The sequence below is a fragment of the Melanerpes formicivorus genome, unplaced genomic scaffold (assembly GCF_026170545.1).
Source record: "Melanerpes formicivorus ecotype bairdi unplaced genomic scaffold, bMelFor1.0.p_v2 SCAF_205, whole genome shotgun sequence".
Classification (NCBI taxonomy): Eukaryota; Metazoa; Chordata; class Aves; order Piciformes; family Picidae; genus Melanerpes; species Melanerpes formicivorus.
The window spans coordinates 194,451-212,902 of record NW_027142557.1 but is presented as its reverse complement, the minus strand read 5'-3'; the positions used below and the strand labels follow the sequence as shown (position 1 = coordinate 212,902).

The 18,452-nt window shown below is 48.3% G+C and overlaps 1 protein-coding gene across 1 annotated transcript; it reads right to left on the bottom strand.

Moving 5' to 3' along the window:
- Positions 1–337: 337 nt before the first annotated feature.
- Positions 338–17,208, bottom strand: FLVCR1 (FLVCR choline and heme transporter 1). Its single transcript, XM_068169593.1, has 10 exons — positions 16,500–17,208; positions 12,114–12,258; positions 9,900–10,040; positions 9,020–9,087; positions 8,672–8,775; positions 7,447–7,557; positions 5,176–5,281; positions 4,235–4,346; positions 2,637–2,704; positions 338–2,017 (listed from the first exon to the last, which is right to left on the bottom strand). The coding sequence occupies exons 1-10, from the start codon at positions 17,148–17,150 to the stop codon at positions 1,955–1,957; spliced, it is 1,569 nt and encodes a 522-aa protein (XP_068025694.1). The 5' UTR covers positions 17,151–17,208; the 3' UTR covers positions 338–1,954.
- Positions 17,209–18,452: the final 1,244 nt, after the last annotated feature.

The window sequence follows — 18,452 nt, the reverse complement described above, 5'->3', positions numbered from 1 at the left end:
TTCCCTACATCCAGGGAAAATTTCAAGAAGGATTCCACCTTCTGGGTATCTGTGGGAACTCAAGAGAAGGCATCATTGATGGTATTGAGCCTGAAGGCTCAGATTAAAGACTGCTTAAGTTTAAATGTGTGGTGGGTTAACACCCATTCTGAAAACAGGGGGGAGGGCCTGCCAGTGCTTTGCCCTCCCTGCAGGGCATTTTCCCCCTGGGAAACTGAGTATGTTCCACTCCCCCCTCCCTGCCCAGCTAGGGTATAAAAGGAGTCATTAGTGAACAAGGTGAACATTAATGAAGTCTGTTCCTTTTGTAGAGACGAGGCATGATATACACAGCAAATACAGCATCAAACTGCAACATCATTTTTCTTTCAGTCATCCTTACAGCTTTTACCAAACTGCACAATTTAAGGTTATACAAGCACAAAAATTTCACAAGACAAATGATACAATTCATAACACAGAGAAATAAGTGTAAAAAAACCAACCCCAAACCCATAGAACACATTTTCTGATGCTCCAGAAATCTTCAGAGGAGGTTTAACACACAAAATGGAATTTATTCAGCAGCACTGATTAAACTCAAGATGAGGCAAGGAACTTCTTTACAAAGTAAAGGCACCAGCTCTTTGTAAACACAGAGTCCTCTCACTTGAACTGAGAAAGCACTCAAAATATTGTGTGGAGGCAACCTGCGTGGGAGTGTTCCATTTGCCTGTGAATACTTCACAGTAGAGATACCAAAGACCTTTCTCCACCTTGTGACTGTGTTTCCTTTACATTGTTTTTTCTTCAATTGATCCATTGGGAATCCCTAAATCTCCCCAGAAGTGTTACAATGAACCTGTAAGACCGTGTTTTCTCTTATCAGGGAAGTTATTCTACCCCTGTACTCAGCCCTGGTGAGGCCATACCTTGAGCACTGTGTCCAGTTCTGACTTGCTCGAACGTGTTTAGAGAAGGGCAACAAAGCTGGGGAGGGGGTTGGAGCACAAGGCCTATGAGGAGTGGCTGAAGGAGCTGGGGTTGTTTAGCCTGGAGAGGAGGAGACTCAGAGGAGACCTTATTGCCATCTACAGCTACCTGAAGAGAGGTTGTAGCCAGGTGGGGGTTGGTCTCTTCTCCCAGACAACCACCAACAGAACGAGAAGACACAGTCAGGGGAGATTTAGGCTGGATGTGAGAAAGAAATTCTTCTCAGAATCGTTGGCCATTGGAATGTGCTGCCCAGGGAGGTGGTGGTGTCACCATCCCTGGAGGTGTTTAAAAAGAGCCTGGATGAGGCACTTGGTGCCATGGTTTAGTTGAATAGATGGTGTTGGGTGATAGGTTGGACCTGATGATCTCAACAGGTCTTTTCCAACTTGGTTAACTCTGTATCTGCCTTCTGATACCTATCAAGAAGTTTCAAGGCAAAAGAAACGTCAGATGCCTGTGTGAAACACACATCTGCAGTCATCTCTTGCTTTCAGTATTGTGCTATAGACAGTTTCCCAGAAGGAAATGTTGGCTAAAAATACAGAAACACTACTTTAAATAAAGGGAACTTGTGAATACCCTTCAGCTGCTACTGGCTCTCTGACTATTCAAATGCACTAGCAAAGACTACACACAAAAGAGACTTTTGTTATGCTGACTGCACTTGGGAGCTTCCAGACTTGTTTCAAGTATGCATCCAGAGGTACAGGTGTCTGTAGCACAGAGAGTCCTCACGCAGCTCTTCACTCATGAAATGTAAAACTTGAAAACCATTGGAACAAATACTCCACACCAAGGTGGATGGTTTGCATCTTAGGCAAAGTGAACTGGCCATCTTCGCAGTCTCCACCCCACAGCTATCATCAGGATCAAGCAAACACATTTTACTGCCCACCCACACAAATCCAGTGATTACACTAATTAACAGGGTTCAGCATCCAGCCACACTTGTGCGTTTCTAAGTCATCTTCGTCCAGCTTTATAAAGCCGACTGCATTTTTAACGTAGTACTCTCAGGTTCTGCAGGACTGTCAACTGGCACCTGGAGAGGGGGGAAAATGGCAGGAATTAATTTGTCATTCACTGGAAGCTAGTCCCTACCTCACTACTCTTAAGTAATCATTAGTAATTAAGTAATTGTACCTCAGTATTAAGTAATTATACCTCAGTATTCTTAAGTTCCAGAGAAGGGCAACGAGGCTGGGGAGAGGTCTCTAGCACAGCCCTATGAGGAGAGGCTGAGGGAGCTGGGGTTGCATAGCCTGGAGAAGAGGAGGCTCAGGGGAGACATTACTGCTCTCAACAACTACTTGAAAGGAGATTGTAGCCAGGTGGGGGTTGGTCTCTTCTCCCAGGCAAGCAGCACCAGAACAAGGGGACACAGTCTCAAGCTGCACCAGGAGAGGTTTAGACTCGAGGTGAGGAGAAAGTTCTTCACTGAGAGAGTCATTTGTCATTGGAATGTGCTGCCCAGGGAGGTGGTGGAGTCCCCATCCCTGGAGGTGTTCAAGAGGGGATCGGACGTGGCACTTGGTGCCATGGTTTGGTTAGTCATGGGGTATTGGGTGATAGGTTGGACTCAATGATCTCTGAGGTCTTTTCCAACCTTATTAATTCTATGATTCTAATCCAATCATGCTAGAAGAGTCACCACCACTTACAGCTTTAACATCCAAATTCATGATCCCTGAATTCACATTGTGTCTTCGCAAATCGGATTTTATTAAGGCTGAAACAATAAACAAAGACAAAACTGGTTCATAACCCTGCAACAACATCCATTTCAAGGGGAATATTTGTACTCTGCAAGCACATGGAAGCTGCTTTCAGCACACTGAACGTGAGCCAGCAGTGTGCCCAGGGGTCCAAGAAGGCCAATGGCATCCTGGCCTGCATCAGGAATAGTGTGGCCAGCAGGGGCAGGGAAGTCATTGTGCCCTGTGCTCAGCACTGCTTAGGCCACACCTTGAGTCCATGTGGGGTGTCCCTGCCCATGCCAGGGGGGTTGGAACTAGATGATTCTTGTGGTCCCTTCCAACCCTGACTGATACTATGATACTATATACTCAAAGTACCCTCACTTATTTTTCCCTCATCACTGATAGTTTGGACTTGCTCCTCAAAGCACACAATGGAAATTACAATAAAAGCTTTTAAACCATGTGGAAACAAAGCTGGGGAGGGGTCTGGAGCACAGCCCTGTGAGGAGAGGCTGAGGGAGCTGGGGTTGTTTAGCCTGGAGAAGAGAAGGCTCAGGGGAGACCTTATTGCTCTCTACAACTACCTGAAGAGAGGTTGTAGCCAGATGGGGGTTGGTCTCTTCCCCCAGGCAACCAGCACCAGAACAAGAGGACACAGTCTCAAATGGCACCAGGGGAAGTTTAGGCTTGAGGTGAGGAGAAAGTTCTTCACTGAGCGAGTCGTTCGCCATTGGAATGTGCTGCTCAGGGAGGTGGTGGAGTCCCCATCCCTGGAGGTGTTCAAGAGGGGAATGGACATGGCACTTGAAGCCATGGTTTAGTAGTCATGAGGTGTTGGGTGACAGGTTGGACTTAATCATCTTTGAGGTCTTTTCCAACCTTATTGATTCTATGTATCACAACAAGTCTTCATATTTCACTTCCATTCCTATTCCTTTTCTTTTCTCTTCTGACCTTGGCTGTTTTGCTTCACCCAGGAGATAAGGGTGCTTCTGGCTGGCCTTTGAGGTAAGACTAACACTGCCTTCTCTCAATCTCTTTCCCCCTGGCACACAGGTAGGGGAAGAGTTTTTGGGGGGGCAGTGGAGTGGCTTCCCTGGTCTTCTGGGGGGGGTTTCTTTGTTATTTGCTAATTGTAAACATCTGGCTGATATTGTAACTCCTGTATATTTTGTACACATTCATTGCAGTCCATTGTAGAGTGTAGGTTTTGCTTGTAAATACAGCTTCATTTGCTTCTAACTGAGTTAGCCTGGCTAAAGTTAATGCTGGGGGAAACTTCAACCCACCACAATGCCTCAAGAAGTGTGTGAGAGATGGCTGTCTGTATATTAATGACAGCATCCTTAAAACAAAGGCCACACACAGCAAGTATTTGAAGTGAAAAAATCAAAACAAACTAACCCAGGCCTTGCACTTGCAGCTCCTGTCAGCCCAGACAGAAAGCCACATATTTAAATCCTAGGTGCCTACAAACTGCCTGGAAATTAATTCTCTCAAAGAAACCTCCACATTGTTACATGAAAGAGAAAGCATTACTTATGTTTCCAATGAATTACCTGTTAAGATGATGCCCACAAAAATCCAAGCACAGAGAAAGAGGTTTCCTGCACGAGGACTGTAGTCTGTTGTGAGTTTTCCTTGAACAAGTGTAAAGACAATTCCAAATATCTATAAACAAACAAGGCACTCATCAGGGTCACTCAGAAAAGAATCATCACTTTACCTTGCAAGGCTTCAAATGAAAAAAAAATATAAGACTACAGCAACAGAACTGAGACTTAGGCAGCCAAGTCTGAGAAAGCCTTCTAAGATTCAAGGAGAGTGGCCTTCTTCCTGAACATCTTCCCCAGGTGGCCAAGAAGGCCAATGGCATCCTGGCCTGTATCAGGAATAGTGTGTCCAGCAGGAGCAGGGAGGTCATTCTGCCCCTGTACTCAGCACTGGTTAGGCCACACCTCGAGTACTGTGTCCAGTTCTGGGCCACTCAGTTTAAGAAGGAGGTTGAGTTGCTGGAAGGTGTCCAGAGAAGGGCAACAAAGCTGGGGAGGGGTCTGGAGCACAGCCCTGTGAGGAGAGGCTGAGGGGGCTGGGGTTGCTTAGCCTGGAGAAGAGGAGGCTCAGGGGAGACCTCATTGCTCTCTACAACTCCCTGAAGGGAGGTTGTAGACAGGTGGGGGTTGGTCTCTTCTTCCAGGCAACCAGCACCAGGACAAGAGGACACAGTCTCAAGCTGTGCCAGGGAAAGTTTAGGCTGGATGTTAGGAAGAAATTCTTCATAGAAAGAGAGATTGGCCATTGGAATGTGCTGCCCAGGGAGGTGGTGGAGTCACCATCACTGGAGGTGTTTAGGAAGAGACTTGATGGGGTGCTTGGTGCCATGGTTTAGTTGAATAGGTGGTGTTGGGCGATAGGTTGGACTCTATCTCGAAGGTCTCTTCCAACCTGGTTAATTCTACTCTATTCTATCTGTTCCCTTGTAGCAATAAGATGGTATAACCTGTGCTGATGCATTAAGGAGTCCTGAGGAAGTGCCTTCAGATTCTGGGTATGTAATTTCCACAGCAAATTCAAACCCAAGTGGGAGATAGCCAGTCATGAAGAACCTGATGGAGACAAAAGTAAAAGGGCCTTCATCTATCACTACAGCTAAGAAAATGAAATGCAAACACATGGCATTATGAATTAGGTGGTATTCTGAACTGTCTGTTTTCAAGACTCAGCACTTGCTTTGCTGGCTTCATTCCCCTGACCTCATCCAGCAATGTTAGCCATACATCTCTCTTTTTGGGACAAAGAAATTTAAATGTATTTGCCATGTTTCCCACAACAACCTTCTCTGGCCAGCCCACGAGCCACTCCATAATTATTTTCAAATGAAAGACATACACAACCAGTTGACCAGCCCAAAGATCCATGTTGGAGAAAAAAAGAGACCATCAGCAGGGCATGAGGCTGGACATGGGAATATCTGCTAGAAGTGGATGAGGGGGTTGATCTGGATGAGGGGGTTGAGTATCTGGATGAGGGGGTTGAGTATCTGGATGAGGGGGTTGAGTCAGTCATCAGCAAGTTTGCAGATGACACCAAGTTAGGAGCAGATGTTGGTCAGTTAGAGGGTAGAAAGGCTCTGCAGAGGGACCTCGACCGACTGGACAGATGGGCAGAGTCCAACGGGATGGCATTCAACAAGTCCAAGTGCCAGGTGCAGCACTTTGGCCACAGCAACCCCATGCAGAGCTACAGGCTGGGGTCAGAGTGGCTGAGAGCTCCCAAACAGAGAGGGACCTGGGGGTGCTGATTGACAGCTGCCTAAACATGAGCCAGCAGTGTGCCCAGGTGGCCAGGAAGGCCAATGGCATCCTGGCCTGCATTAGGAATAGTGTGGCCAGCAGGAGCAGGGAGGTCATTGTGCCCTGTACTCTGCATTGGTTAGGCCACACCTTGAGTCCTGTGTCCAGTTCTGGGCCCCTCAGTTTAAGAAGGACATCGAAACACTTGAAGGTGTCCAGAGAAGGGCAACAAGGCTGGGGAGAGGCCTTGAGCACAGCCCTGTGAGGAGAGGCTGAGGGAGCTGGGGTTGTTTAGCCTGGAGAAGAGAAGGCTCAGGGGAGACCTTACTGTTCTCTACAACTACCTGAAAGGAGTTTGTAGCCAGGAAGGGGTTGGTCTCTTCTCCTAGGCAAGCAGCACCAGAACAAGAGGACACAGTCTCAAGCTGTGCCAGGGGAAGTTTAGGCTGGAGGTGAAGAGAAAGTTCTTCATGGAGAGAGTCATTCGCCATTGGAATGTGCTGCCCAGGGAGGTGGTGGAGTCACCATCCCTGGAGGTGTTCAAGAGGGGATTGGATGTGGCACTTGGTGCCATGGTTTAGTCATGAGGTCTGTGGTTACAGGTTGGACTTGATGATCCTTGAGGTCTCTTCCAACCTTAGTTATACTGTGATACTATGATACTGTGAAGTGGCTGTGAGGGAAGCTGTGGGGACCTTCAGGTGAGAGGAAGAGCAGGGGCTTAATGTAATTGAGGTTGGTTGGTTGCTTTTTTAATTGAAACTCTCAAGATGTTTCTGGCTCTACCTTGACTACTGTGTCTGGATACAGCATCATTTCTTCAGCACCTTTTGGGCTTTTTAGATTACATATATATGAGAAGTGCTCATGCTTTTCTGAGGGTATGTTGCTTGGGCTATCAAAACATATCTTGAAGGTCTCTTCCAACCTGGTCTGGTCTGGTCTGGTCTGGTCTGGTCTGGTCTGGTCTGGTCTGGTCTGGTCTATTCTATTCTATTCTATTCTATTCTATTCTATTCTATTCCATTCCATTCTATTCCATTCCATTCCATTCCATTCCATTCCATTCCATTCCATTCCATTCCATTCCATTCCATTCCATTCCATTCCACATATTAAATCCAAATACACAGAAGCCAGTCTCCCTAGGTATGCTCAGTTAGAATCTAGTGACTTATCTGCTGGCCAACAGAAAGATCCAACTTTACTGCTGGCAGCATGTCTAGCTGCAACCAAACTGACCACACACAGACTTTGGCTAGGTCCATTAAAATGTCAAAAGGAATTCACTGGTGAGTTACTTTAGATGAATTCTGATGTAACAGAAGGTGAAACCCTAGTAAACCCTACCTGTGAGCTACAGGCATAGGTCAAGAGCATGATAATACAACATACAGTAGCATGGTTTAGCTAAAACAGTCAAATATTGTTTCTGAGCAGAACCTCAGTAAGTCTTCCAGTCCTCTTTAATTGCTCACCCAAGTACTCCTCCAGTCACAAATACTACTATAAGGTATCCAAGGTCCAAGGTGAAAGTAAATACCACCAAGCCAATGAAAGAGAGAATGTAAACAATCAGAGTAGTTTGCCTGCAAAGCCAACCAAACAAAAAGAGCAATTAGTAAAAGTGATGTTGTTAACATAAGGTCACAGCACAAGGCTGAAGCATGGAAGAGTAACAGTAACAGTGCTTACTCTCTAGCAACTGACATTCTACAGCTCCAACATGTGCTTCATGTAATTCTGACTCATACATATCATGCAGTGAGAACTTGTACCTTCCTGCACTCTTTACTGCCTTGGTTATATGGCTGTTTACTCAAAGCTAGAAAAAGGCTTACTCCAAGAGTGCACAAGCACAGCACATACTATTACCTTAAGACTACTTTAGGTCTCCTCAATGTTGTACCTCTTGGCCATTCCACAGCCTGGCCTATTATACAACACATGAGCAGCCAAATCAAACTCTATTGGCAGCAAAAGTCAGCCTGTGAGGCAAGTCAAACAAAATCTCATTACAATGGTCTATGTATTTTAAATCTGGAATATTAAAGCACATATCACTTATTTAGAAGCCAAAACACATGCAGAAACAAAGCCAGTCTACAGCATTAACACTCCTGAAGTTTCTAGAGCTCCTGCACACAGAGTACCAAGAGTCAAGTCACAGGGGAGAACTACTCCACCAGAAGCAGCGCTCCAGGGCACTGCTCACTCCTGGGGGGGCACCACACCATGGCTGATGGACCCAAAAGCTCCTACCCTAGAAGAGCTCTACTCCATGGCCATGCCTCCAATTAAACCAGATGTTATGCTTACTAATAGGATCAGGAGTAGTATGTTGAGGAAACAAAAAGAGAGAATCCATCAGCTGTACATGTTACAAATCAGCAACAGAGAGCAGGTCTTGAGCCTTTATGCTTTCCTACAAGGAGCCCACTGAGCCACTGGGCTCCTGAAAAGCCAGTAGATGGAGAACTCCTTCACATGATTGCATTCTCCTCTCATTTCTTTTGGCCAAGAACCAGTTTCTCTCAAGCTTTTGTCATAGCTAGTAACTAGCCTCCATCAAGGCCACTAAACGATCAGGGATGAACTGCATTTTCTCATCAGCTCACTTCAGCCCTCAGGTTGCAGTACTTTTCTACTGCCATTGCAGCCACTCTCCTACCCCTAACCCCAGACATGCCTACCCACACTTACTTGTATGTTTTAGTGTAATCCAGCCACAAACCACAAATAATGGAACCCACCATTCCTGCCACCACCAGTGTCAAGCCAATTCTCCCAGCGTTCACTTCTTCTCCCTTTCAACAGATATTTATATGGTGCTCATTAATAACTTGCTTCCACTCAGAGTCAAGTTCAGACCTCTTGGCAGTCACAAGTCATAACATTCCTATGACTCCCAGAGCTGTAGGGTGCAAGAAATTGTAGGGGGGGGCATATAAAGGAAACAAAATGCCTGAGCACATGTAATACCTACATAATAATCAACATCATCCCTGCCAAGTGCTAAGTTAAAAGAGAAAAGAGATCCCAAAAACTTACCTCATAATGAGTTACTATCATCTGGTTTAATAATGTTGAGACAGAATAAAATGCCCCAGTCATAATACCTGCAGTGCCAAAAGAAAAGCTTCAGTCGTTCCAGGCATAGCCACACAGATCAGCTCCCCCCTAAACATTTCATCTGATGATATATAAGACTCACATCAAAGGCAAAAACTTGTATCTGTCCAGTTCTGGGCCCTTCAATTAAAGGATATTGAGACACTTGAGTGTGTCCAGAGAAGGGCAACAAGGCTGGGGAGAGGTCTGGAGCACAGCCCTGTGAGGAGAGGCTGAGGGAGTTGGGGTTGTTTAGCCTGGAGAAGAGGAGGCTCAGGGGAGACCTTATTGCTCTCTACAACTACCTGAAGGGAGGTTGTAGCCAGGAAGGGGTTGGTCTCTTCTCCCAGACAACCAGCACCAGAACAAGGGGACACAGTCTCAAGCTGCACCAGGGGAGGTTTAGACTCGAGGTGAGGAGAAAGTTCTTCACTGAGAGAGTCATTGGTCATTGGAATGTGCTGCCCAGGGAGGTGGTGGAGTCACCATCCCTGGAGGTGTTCAAGAGGGGATTGGATGTGGCACTTGGTGCCATGGTTTAGTTAGTCATGAGGTGTTGGGTGACAGGTTGGACTTGATGATCTCTGAGGTCTCTTCCAACCTTACTGATTCTATGATTCTATGATCTGCCACATAAAATCTCTTTGCCAGCCCTCCTGCTGGCATTCTGAATCCAGCCAAACCTTCCAGCACTGGCTGCTAAGTACAAGTCTGACAATCCCTCCCCCATAAAACCAAAACCACCACAACCAAAGGTCAGTGTGCTTTTTGCACACATTTGAACTGTTCTGCCAGATGACAGCCAGACAGCACCACTTACCATAACTGATCAGCAAGAGCACAAATGGAATATTTCTGAACAAATTAATAATTGACTGCTTGTAGGAGTAATTCTCAGGAGGCATAGTCTGCAGGACTGCTTGAGAGTGACTAGGAGGGTATTTGGGCTTTTCTTCAAACACTGGGGGAGAAGAAAGAACCATTTTCATTTGTCTTTACCATGAACTTGTGGATTTTAAACACTTCCATGTAATAAATCAAGTCACAGACACATAACAAAATGTGCTAACTATTTGGTCACATCTGACCTCCAACAACATATGATCAAAGACTTCATTTGAAATGTGTCTAAACCTTTGTATCTGAACAGGCAGACTAACAGAGAGAAGGCATGGACTACTCAGTGGATAAGGAACTGGCTAGAAGGCCTCTCTCAAAGAGCTGTGGTCAATGGCTCAACATCCAAGTGGTGACCTGTGATGAGTGGAGTCCCTCAGGGATCAGTACTAGGACCAGTGCTGTTTAACATCTCTGTTGGCAACATGGACAGTGGCTTTGAGTGCACCCTCAGCAAGTTTGCTGACAACACCAAGCTGTGTGGTGCAGCAGAGCCACTGGAAGGAAGGGATGCCAACCAGAGGGACCCTGACAGGCTTCAGAGGTGGGCCTATGCCAGCTTCATGAAGGCAAAGTGCAAGGTTCTGCACCTGCATCAGGGCAACCTTAAGCATAAATACAGACAAGAGGATTGAAAGCAGTCCTGCAGAGAAGGACTTGAGGGTGCTGTTTGATGAGGCATTTGACAAGAGCTGGCAATGTCTGCTGGCAGATCAAAAAGGCAACCACATCATGGGCTGCATCAAAAGATGAGTGGCCAGCAGGTCAAGGGAGCTAATTCTACCTCTCTAATCTGCTCTTGTGAGACTCCACCTGGAGTATTGAGGTCAGCTCAGAACATGGATCTGTTGCAGAGCATCCAGAGGAGAACCATGAAGATGATCAGAGGACTGGAGCACCTTTCCCACCAGGACAGGCTGAGGGAGTTGGGTCTGTTCAGCCTGGAGAAGAGAAGGCTTCAGGCAGACCTTATAGCAGCCTTCCAGTACCTGAAGGGTGCCTACAGGAAAACTAGAGTGGGACTGTTTTTAAGGATCTGTGGTAACAGGGACAGAGGCAATGGCTTTAACCTAGAGCAGGGCAGACTTAGATTAGGTAGTAGAAAGAAGTTCTTTAATATGAGAGCGGCGAGACACTGAAACAGGTTGCCCAAAGAAGGTATGGGTGCCTCATCCCTGGAAGTGTTCAAGACCAGGCTGGATGAAGCTTTGAGCAACCTGGTCTAGGGGGAGGTGTCCCTGCCCATGGCAGAGGGGTTGGAATTAGATGATCTTTGAGGTTCCCTCCAACTCAAGCCAGACTATCATTCCATAGGATGCTAAGAATTCACATCACACCATAATGCTCTGGTAGCAAAAAACCCAAGGGACCAAAATATTCTGAATGAGGTCACAAACTGCTTGTCACTTACCCTGGTGCAACATGTAAGTGAACACAAGTGAGCTAGAGAAAATGCAACCTCAGTTACTTCAAGCAGTCAGATACTTTAAGTGAGATGTTACAAGTATGCACCAGGAATAGTGTGGCCAGCAGGAGCAGGGAAGTCATTGTGCCCCTGTACTCTGCATTGGTTAGACCACACCTTGAGTCCTGTGCCCAGTTCTGGGCCCCTCCATTTAAGAAGGACCTTGAGACAATTGAATGTGTCCAGAGAAGGGCAACGAGGCTGGGAAGAGGCCTTGAGCACAGCCCTGTGAGGAGAGGCTGAGGGAGCTGGGGTTGTTTAGCCTGGAGAAGAGGAGGCTCAGGGAAGACCTTATTGCTGTCCACAACTATCTGAAGGGAGGCTGTAGCCAGGAGGGGGTTGGTCTCTTCTCCCAGGCAACCAGCACCTGAACAAGAGGACACAGTCTCAAGCTGTGCCAGAGGAGGTTTAGGCTGGATGTTAGGATGCAGTTCTTCATAGAAAGAGAGATTGGCCATTGGAATGTGCTGCCCAGGGAGGTGGTGGAGTCACCATCCCTGGAGGTGTTCAAGCAGGGATTGGACATGGCACTTGGTGCCATGGTTTAGTAGTCATGAGGTGTTGGGTGATAGGTTGGACTTCATGATCTCTGAGGTCTTTTCCAATCTTATTGATTCTATGATTCTAAGTGTGACATGTTCACCATTTAAACTACAAGAAGAGAACACTTACCAACTCCTGTCAAGAAGAACAGAAGCGTGGACACTATTGCTGTTCCGTAGAACATGATGCTGATGTTGTGTGCCATCAGAGCAATGTCATCAGGTGTATTTGGAACCAAAACAGGTGGCAATAAAAAGCCAATTGCAGTGCCAAGCTGTAAAGCAAGAAAAGAAAGCTAAAAATAATCATTTCTTTCTTTTATGTTCAGAGGGAAAAGGGAAAAGCCTTACCGGGGGGGTTCAGGATGTATCTTATAATAAACATTAATACAACCACGATGGCAAAGTGTTTCTTTAGTATCATACTTCTGAGTCATTTGCTCTCACAGACATTTCACAATCAGGCCTTTCATAACTCAGGTTTTAACCTTTTCATTTCTAAATTAAACCATAAAACTAAAGCCTACTGCACAGCACACTTAACAACTAAGCATTAAGGAATTTTTGGGGGGCAGGCAGAAGAATCTTTCACAGGAACATGCTGTGCACACACATGGATTTGTATTGGCCATGCTATCCTGAGAAGGCTGGGGAGGGACTTCTCAGGATCTCAGGTAGTGATAGGACTAGGGGGAATGGAATGAAGCTGGAAGTGGGGAGATTTAGGCTGGAGGTGAGGAGGAAGTTCTTCCCCATGAGAGTGGTGAAGCCCTGGAATGGGTTGTCCAGGGAGGTGGTTGGGGCCCTGTCCCTGGAGGTGTTTAAGCCCAGGCTGGATGAGGCTCTGGCCAGGCTGATGTAGTGTGGGGTGTCCCTGCCCATGGCAGGGGGGTTGGAACTAGATGATCCTTGTGGTCCCTTCCAACCCTGACTGATACTATGATACTACTATGCTGCAAATGAAAGCCTAGGGATGACAGAATGAAAGGGATGACAGAAGGCTCCACCTACTGTTGCAGAAATACTCTTCTCTTTCTCCTCAATTAAAATGCTTCACTTGATGTCACAATCCTACCACTACAATAACACAGACTGACATGCAGGTTTTATTGCAGAACTGATACAGCAGAGAAGAGGGAGGGGGAAAAAAGACAAAAAAAGAAGCATCCTTATCAAGAAACACAAAGCCCAAACCTGTATCTGCAATTATTGCTAAGGAGATAAAGAAAAATCACAACATCAGGTAGCAGTGGGTTTGTATCTGAGGCCAATTCCAATGCAGCAACTGATTTTCTCTTAAAAAGGGGCAAAATTCAAGGGCTGAAATTCTGGGTATACAAAGTCTTGGACTATGCTGCAATTTATCTCTGCTAAGAACAACTTTTGGGTTTTTTTAGCTAGGAAAAAACAAACCCTGTGTCTATTTCAGGTAAAGATAAATAAATAAAAGCCAGCACCAATGACTCTAAGAGTAGCCAGGCCAACACTCAGAAAGTGTTCCAATTAAAGGTGTGCCAATGTACTGAAGTATGGCCAAGGGCTCAGGTCCAGCCAGCATGGATTTAGGAAGGGCAGGTCCTGCCTCTCCAACCTGATCTCTTTCTATGATCAGGTGACTGCCTGGTGGATGTGGGGAGGCCTGTGGATGTGGTCTGCCTGGACTTCAGCAAGGCCTTTGACACCGTCCCCCATAGCAAACTGCTGGCCAAGCTGTCAGCCCGTGGATTGGACCACTACACTCTGTGCTGGGTTAGGAACTGGCTGGAGGGCCGGGCCCAGAGAGTGGTAGTGAACGGTGCCACATCCAGCTGGTGGCCAGTCACCAGTGGTGTCCCCCAGGGATCAGTGCTGGGTCCTGTCCTCTTCAACATCTTCATTGATGATCTGGATGAGGGGGTCGAGTCAGTCATCAGCAAGTTTGCAGATGACACCAAGTTAGGGGCAGATGTTGGTCAGTTAGCCCAACCTCCCTGCAGTCAGCAGAGACATTCCAAACTATACCAGGCTGCCCAGGGCCTCATCAAGTCTTACCCTGAATATCTCCAGGGAAGAGGCCTCAGCCACCTCCCTGGGTAACCTGTTCCAGTGTTCCACCAACCTCATAGTGAAGAACTTCCTGATATCTAATCTAAATCTGCCCTTAGAATAGAATAGAATAAACCAGGTTGGAAGAGACCTTTGAGATCATTGTGTCCAACTCGTCATCCAACACCATCTAATCAACTAAACCATGGCACCAAGCACCCCATCAAGTCTCCTCCTAAACACCTCCAGTGATGCTGACTCCACCACCTCCCTGGGCAGCACATTCCAATGGCCAATCACTCCCTCTATGAAGAATTTCTTCCTAACATCCAGCCTAAACCTCCCCTGGCACAGCTTGAGACTGTGTCCTCTTGTTCTGGTGCTGCTTGCCTGGGAGAAGAGACCAACCCCACCTGTCTACAACCTCCCTTCAGGGAGTTGTAGATGGCAGTAAGGTCACCCCTGAGCCTCCTCTTCTCCAGGCTAAGCAACCCCAGCTTCCTCAGCCTCTCCTCACAGGGCTGTGCTCCAGACCCCTCCCCAGCTTTGTTGTCCTTCTCTGGACACCTTCCAGCAACTCAACATCTTTCCTAAACTGTGGGGCCCAGAACTGGAGACAATGCTCATGAAGCCATTGACCCTGCACGCCCAGTGATTTACATTTCAATTGCAAATGACTGGCATCTTATGGGATAACAACTGTGATATGATTTTTGGCAACTGCTCTGTCTCTTCCCTGCCTGTGGTCCCAGCCCTGTTTGTTGTAGCTATAAAGTTATGCAAGGTAGCTGATAAGAAACCAGATGACCAACAGCCCAGTTGGCCATAACAACCCAATTCTGTTACATAGTTCACCTTGTGCAGTTAAAGAAGTACAGTGGGACTGTATCATAATGTGTATGCAGAAGAACATGTATGCATCACTTCTACCTTCCAAGTGCCTAATTGGTCATTTCATATTCCTTCAGTCTAGCTTTTGAGTGGTTGCTTTCAGAAAGCAAAAACTGAGAGCAGAGCAATTCCATTCTTTGACACTCTTATCAATAATCTTCATGGGTCACAAGCAGGATTGGGATCTTAAGCACACAGCTCTGAGCAAGCCGGGCAGGCCACGGACAACACACATCTTGTCAGTGCTTTTTACAGGTGTCTCCCTGCCAGAGGGCCATCTGCACACTCTGATCAGTCCTAGCTTCTGATGGGGGATATGCTCCAGGAGAAACCAACCCTTATTTTGTTCACACCTCTGCTCCTGTTTTCCTCATCCATCCTTCCTGTGTTTCCACACAATCCCTGCCCTCCTGCACCACTTCCACACCCACATCTCAGCATTTGAGGGAAGCATGAGTTGCAGATTCCAAGTAGGATCCCTAGCACTCTATCACACAACTCCTAACTCCTTGCTGCTGGGATGACTTGTGCATGTCAGGAAGAGTTGAAATTTAGCTGCCAAGGAAACCCTTAACCTGCTTCTGGAATGCAGATGCAGTATTCTTCCTGGTCTGCTAAAACCAACAACTTCAAAGCCTTCAGTCCAAAAGAGACAGTCAACTAACTTGTCCATTGGAAGACTTTAACACCAAAGAAAATGATCTTGCAAAAGCATTGGGGGAACTGTAAACAGTTGTGAGCTAATGAGCAATCCTAACTGCAAATAGGGTACTCTAATATTACTGCTGTAATAATCCAAAGTGCACAAGCATAAAACCATTAGACTCACATGAGGAGCAACAAATCACCTGTTACCTTATTCAACCTGTGCCTACGACCTTAGCCTGTGTCACTGCTGCTCGCTGGGATCTTTCTGTTGCCACAAAAAAGCAGGCACAGTGGCAGGGGTGAGAACAAGGCTATGGGAGAGGGGGGGAAAACAACAGTGTCATATCCTCACCCATGCTTTTAGATACACCCGCTCTAGCTTTATGAAAAGCCAGCCAGGACGAGGGAGCTTGAGGAAATCTGACTCAGCTCCCAACTTGTCACGGCAATGTGAACGATCACAGTGCTACAGAAAACTTCGAGTCACCAGGACACTGATTACTGGCATCCAGTGATCCGAGCACATAATTTAAAAAGCATGAACATCTTGGCATTGGAGCTCCCCATGGAAGTTCACATACTTGACTGACCTAGATCTAGGCGAGGGTGGGATTCAGTCAGACGAATGATGCAAGCAGTAAGACGGTGATTACAAGAGGAAAAGTAAGCAGTGCAGGATGACTTCTGCAAAAGGCTCTGACTGATGTAATCTAGGCTGCTAACAGCAGCATCTGAGCCGCTACACACTGCCACAGGTGTGGCAAGGCTGGCCAGGGACAGCAGAGCACAACATCACCACCGGGCCTGCCTCTGCACTGCCATTTGTCCACCCTCCAATGCTGCCCTGTAACCATCTCTCAAAGAATACTTTTCCCCACTTATACAACTTAACTTCTAAATCGATACCACGTGAAACTCCACGGAAGCCTCCCTTGCCCCACTCCATCCCTACCTGGTTGCCCAGCACGGCCACAGCGCAGGCAGTGGAGACCTCGGTGGGGCCAAACCAAACAGAGGCTATGCGCGAGGGCAGCCCCAGGATGAAGACTTGGGCGACGGCGCAGACGGTCTGAGCGGCCAGGGTGAGCCCGTACCGGTCGGGGGCCAGGCTGGCACACTTGAGCCAGGCGCCCAGGCCGTTGAGACCGGCGCCCAGCAGGGCGGTGAGGCGCAGGCCGCGGGCGTCCAGCAGCCAGGTGGCGGGGAGGATCAGCGGCACGTAGGCCACCATGTAGACTATGGAGAGCCAGTCTATCTGCGTGAAGGAGACGTTGTAGAAGCTGGCGAAGACGTTGCTAAGGATGCTGTACTGGATCCACTGGAAAGCGTTCACCAGCGAGTAGCAGCTGAAGACGGCCAGCACCGCCAGCCGCCGCCGCGACAGCCGCGTCTCCAGCCGCCTGCCGCCCGCCGCTAGCATGGCCTCGGCCTCCGCCGCCGCCCGCTCCCCGCCGCCCTCCGTGGCCGGCCGCTCGCCGTCCTCCGCCTCCTTGCCGGGGAGGAAGCCGTTGCAGCGCTGTAGAGGGGGCACGGCGGCGGCCGCCGGCATCTCCCCGCTCTCGCTCTCCCCTTCCGCCTCTTCCTCGCCGCCGTCTTCCACCATCTCCGCCGTCAGCTTCCCCGCTAACAGCGCCGGCAAGGTCACCCGGCTCCCACTCCCGTCCCCGTCCCCACTCCCACTGCGCTCCCACCACCACCACCACGCCGCTACCGCCCTGCCCGCCCACTTCCAGGGCCGGACAACAGCCGCACAGTCCGGCGGGCGGAGCGGGAGGCGGCCCCTGGGCGGGGGGTTCTCGCCGGGCGGGGAAACACTGACGTACCCGAGAGTGGGTTCAAAATCTGTTACCGCAGCACCCGCTGCTGAGAAGCTGCTGAGTGTGATATAGCCACTTCTTACAGTGTGTTCAACAGGACCTATAAAGGCTGTCTCTGCAGGTGACTGAGGGCCAAACGGAGATGGGAATCACAGAATTATAGAATGCTTTAGGCCGGAAGGGATATTTAAAGATCATGGAGCAGATCCTCCTGGAGTCACTACTCACTCAAAAGAATAGTGAAGAGGTGATTGGGAGCAGTCAGCATGGCTTTGCCAAGGGCAAATCCTGCCTGACCAACCTGGTGGCCTTCTATGAGCAGGTGACAAAATTAATAGATGAGGGGAGAGCAACTGATGTCATTTACCTGGACCTGAGCAAAGCCTTTGACACTGTCCCGCACCACATCCTGGTCTCCAGGCTGGTGACACATGGGTTGGATGGGTGACCACTAGATGGATAAGGAACTGGCTTGATGGCCGCACCCAAAGAGTGGCTGTCAATGGCTCCATGTCCCAGTGGAGGCCAGTGACAAGCGGAGTCCCTCAGGGATCAGTCCTGGGACCTGTCTTATTCAACATCTTTGTGGGTGCCATGGACAGTGGCATTGAGTGCACCCTCAGCAGGTTTGCTGATGACACCAAGCTGTGTGGTGCAGCAGACACGCTGGAGGGAAGGGAGGCCATCCAGAGGGACCTTGACAGGCTGGAGAGGTGGGCACAAGCCAACCTCATGAAGTTCAATAAGAGCAAGGGCAGGGTCCTGCATCTGGGTCGAGGCAATCCCAGGCACAAATCCAGGCTGGGCAGGGACTGGCTGGAAAGCAGCCCTGAGGAGAGAGACTTGGGGGTGCTGGTGGACAAAAAGCTCAACAGGAGCTCTCAGTGTGCACTTGCAGCCCAGAAAGCCAATCAGATCCTGGGCTGCATCAGGAGAAGTGTGGCTAGCAGGTCGAGGGAGGTGATCCTCCCCCTCTACTCAGCCCTGGTGAGACCCCATCTGGAGTACTGTGTCCAGTTCTGGAGCCCCTATTACAAGAGGGATCTGGAGGTGCTGGAAGGTGTCCAGAGAAGGCCCAGGAGGATGAG

Coding starts and splice junctions, on each gene's coding strand:
- FLVCR1 (XM_068169593.1), bottom strand. CDS start 17,150: ATGGTGGAAGACGGCGGCGAGGAAGAGGCGGAAGGGGAGAGCGAGAGC. Junction 8,776..9,019: donor TGATAGTAACTCATTATGAG/GTAAGTTTTTGG, acceptor ATCTGTTGAAAG/GGAGAAGAAGTGAACGCTGG. Junction 7,558..8,671: donor GATTACACTAAAACATACAA/GTAAGTGTGGGT, acceptor TTGGCTTTGCAG/GCAAACTACTCTGATTGTTT.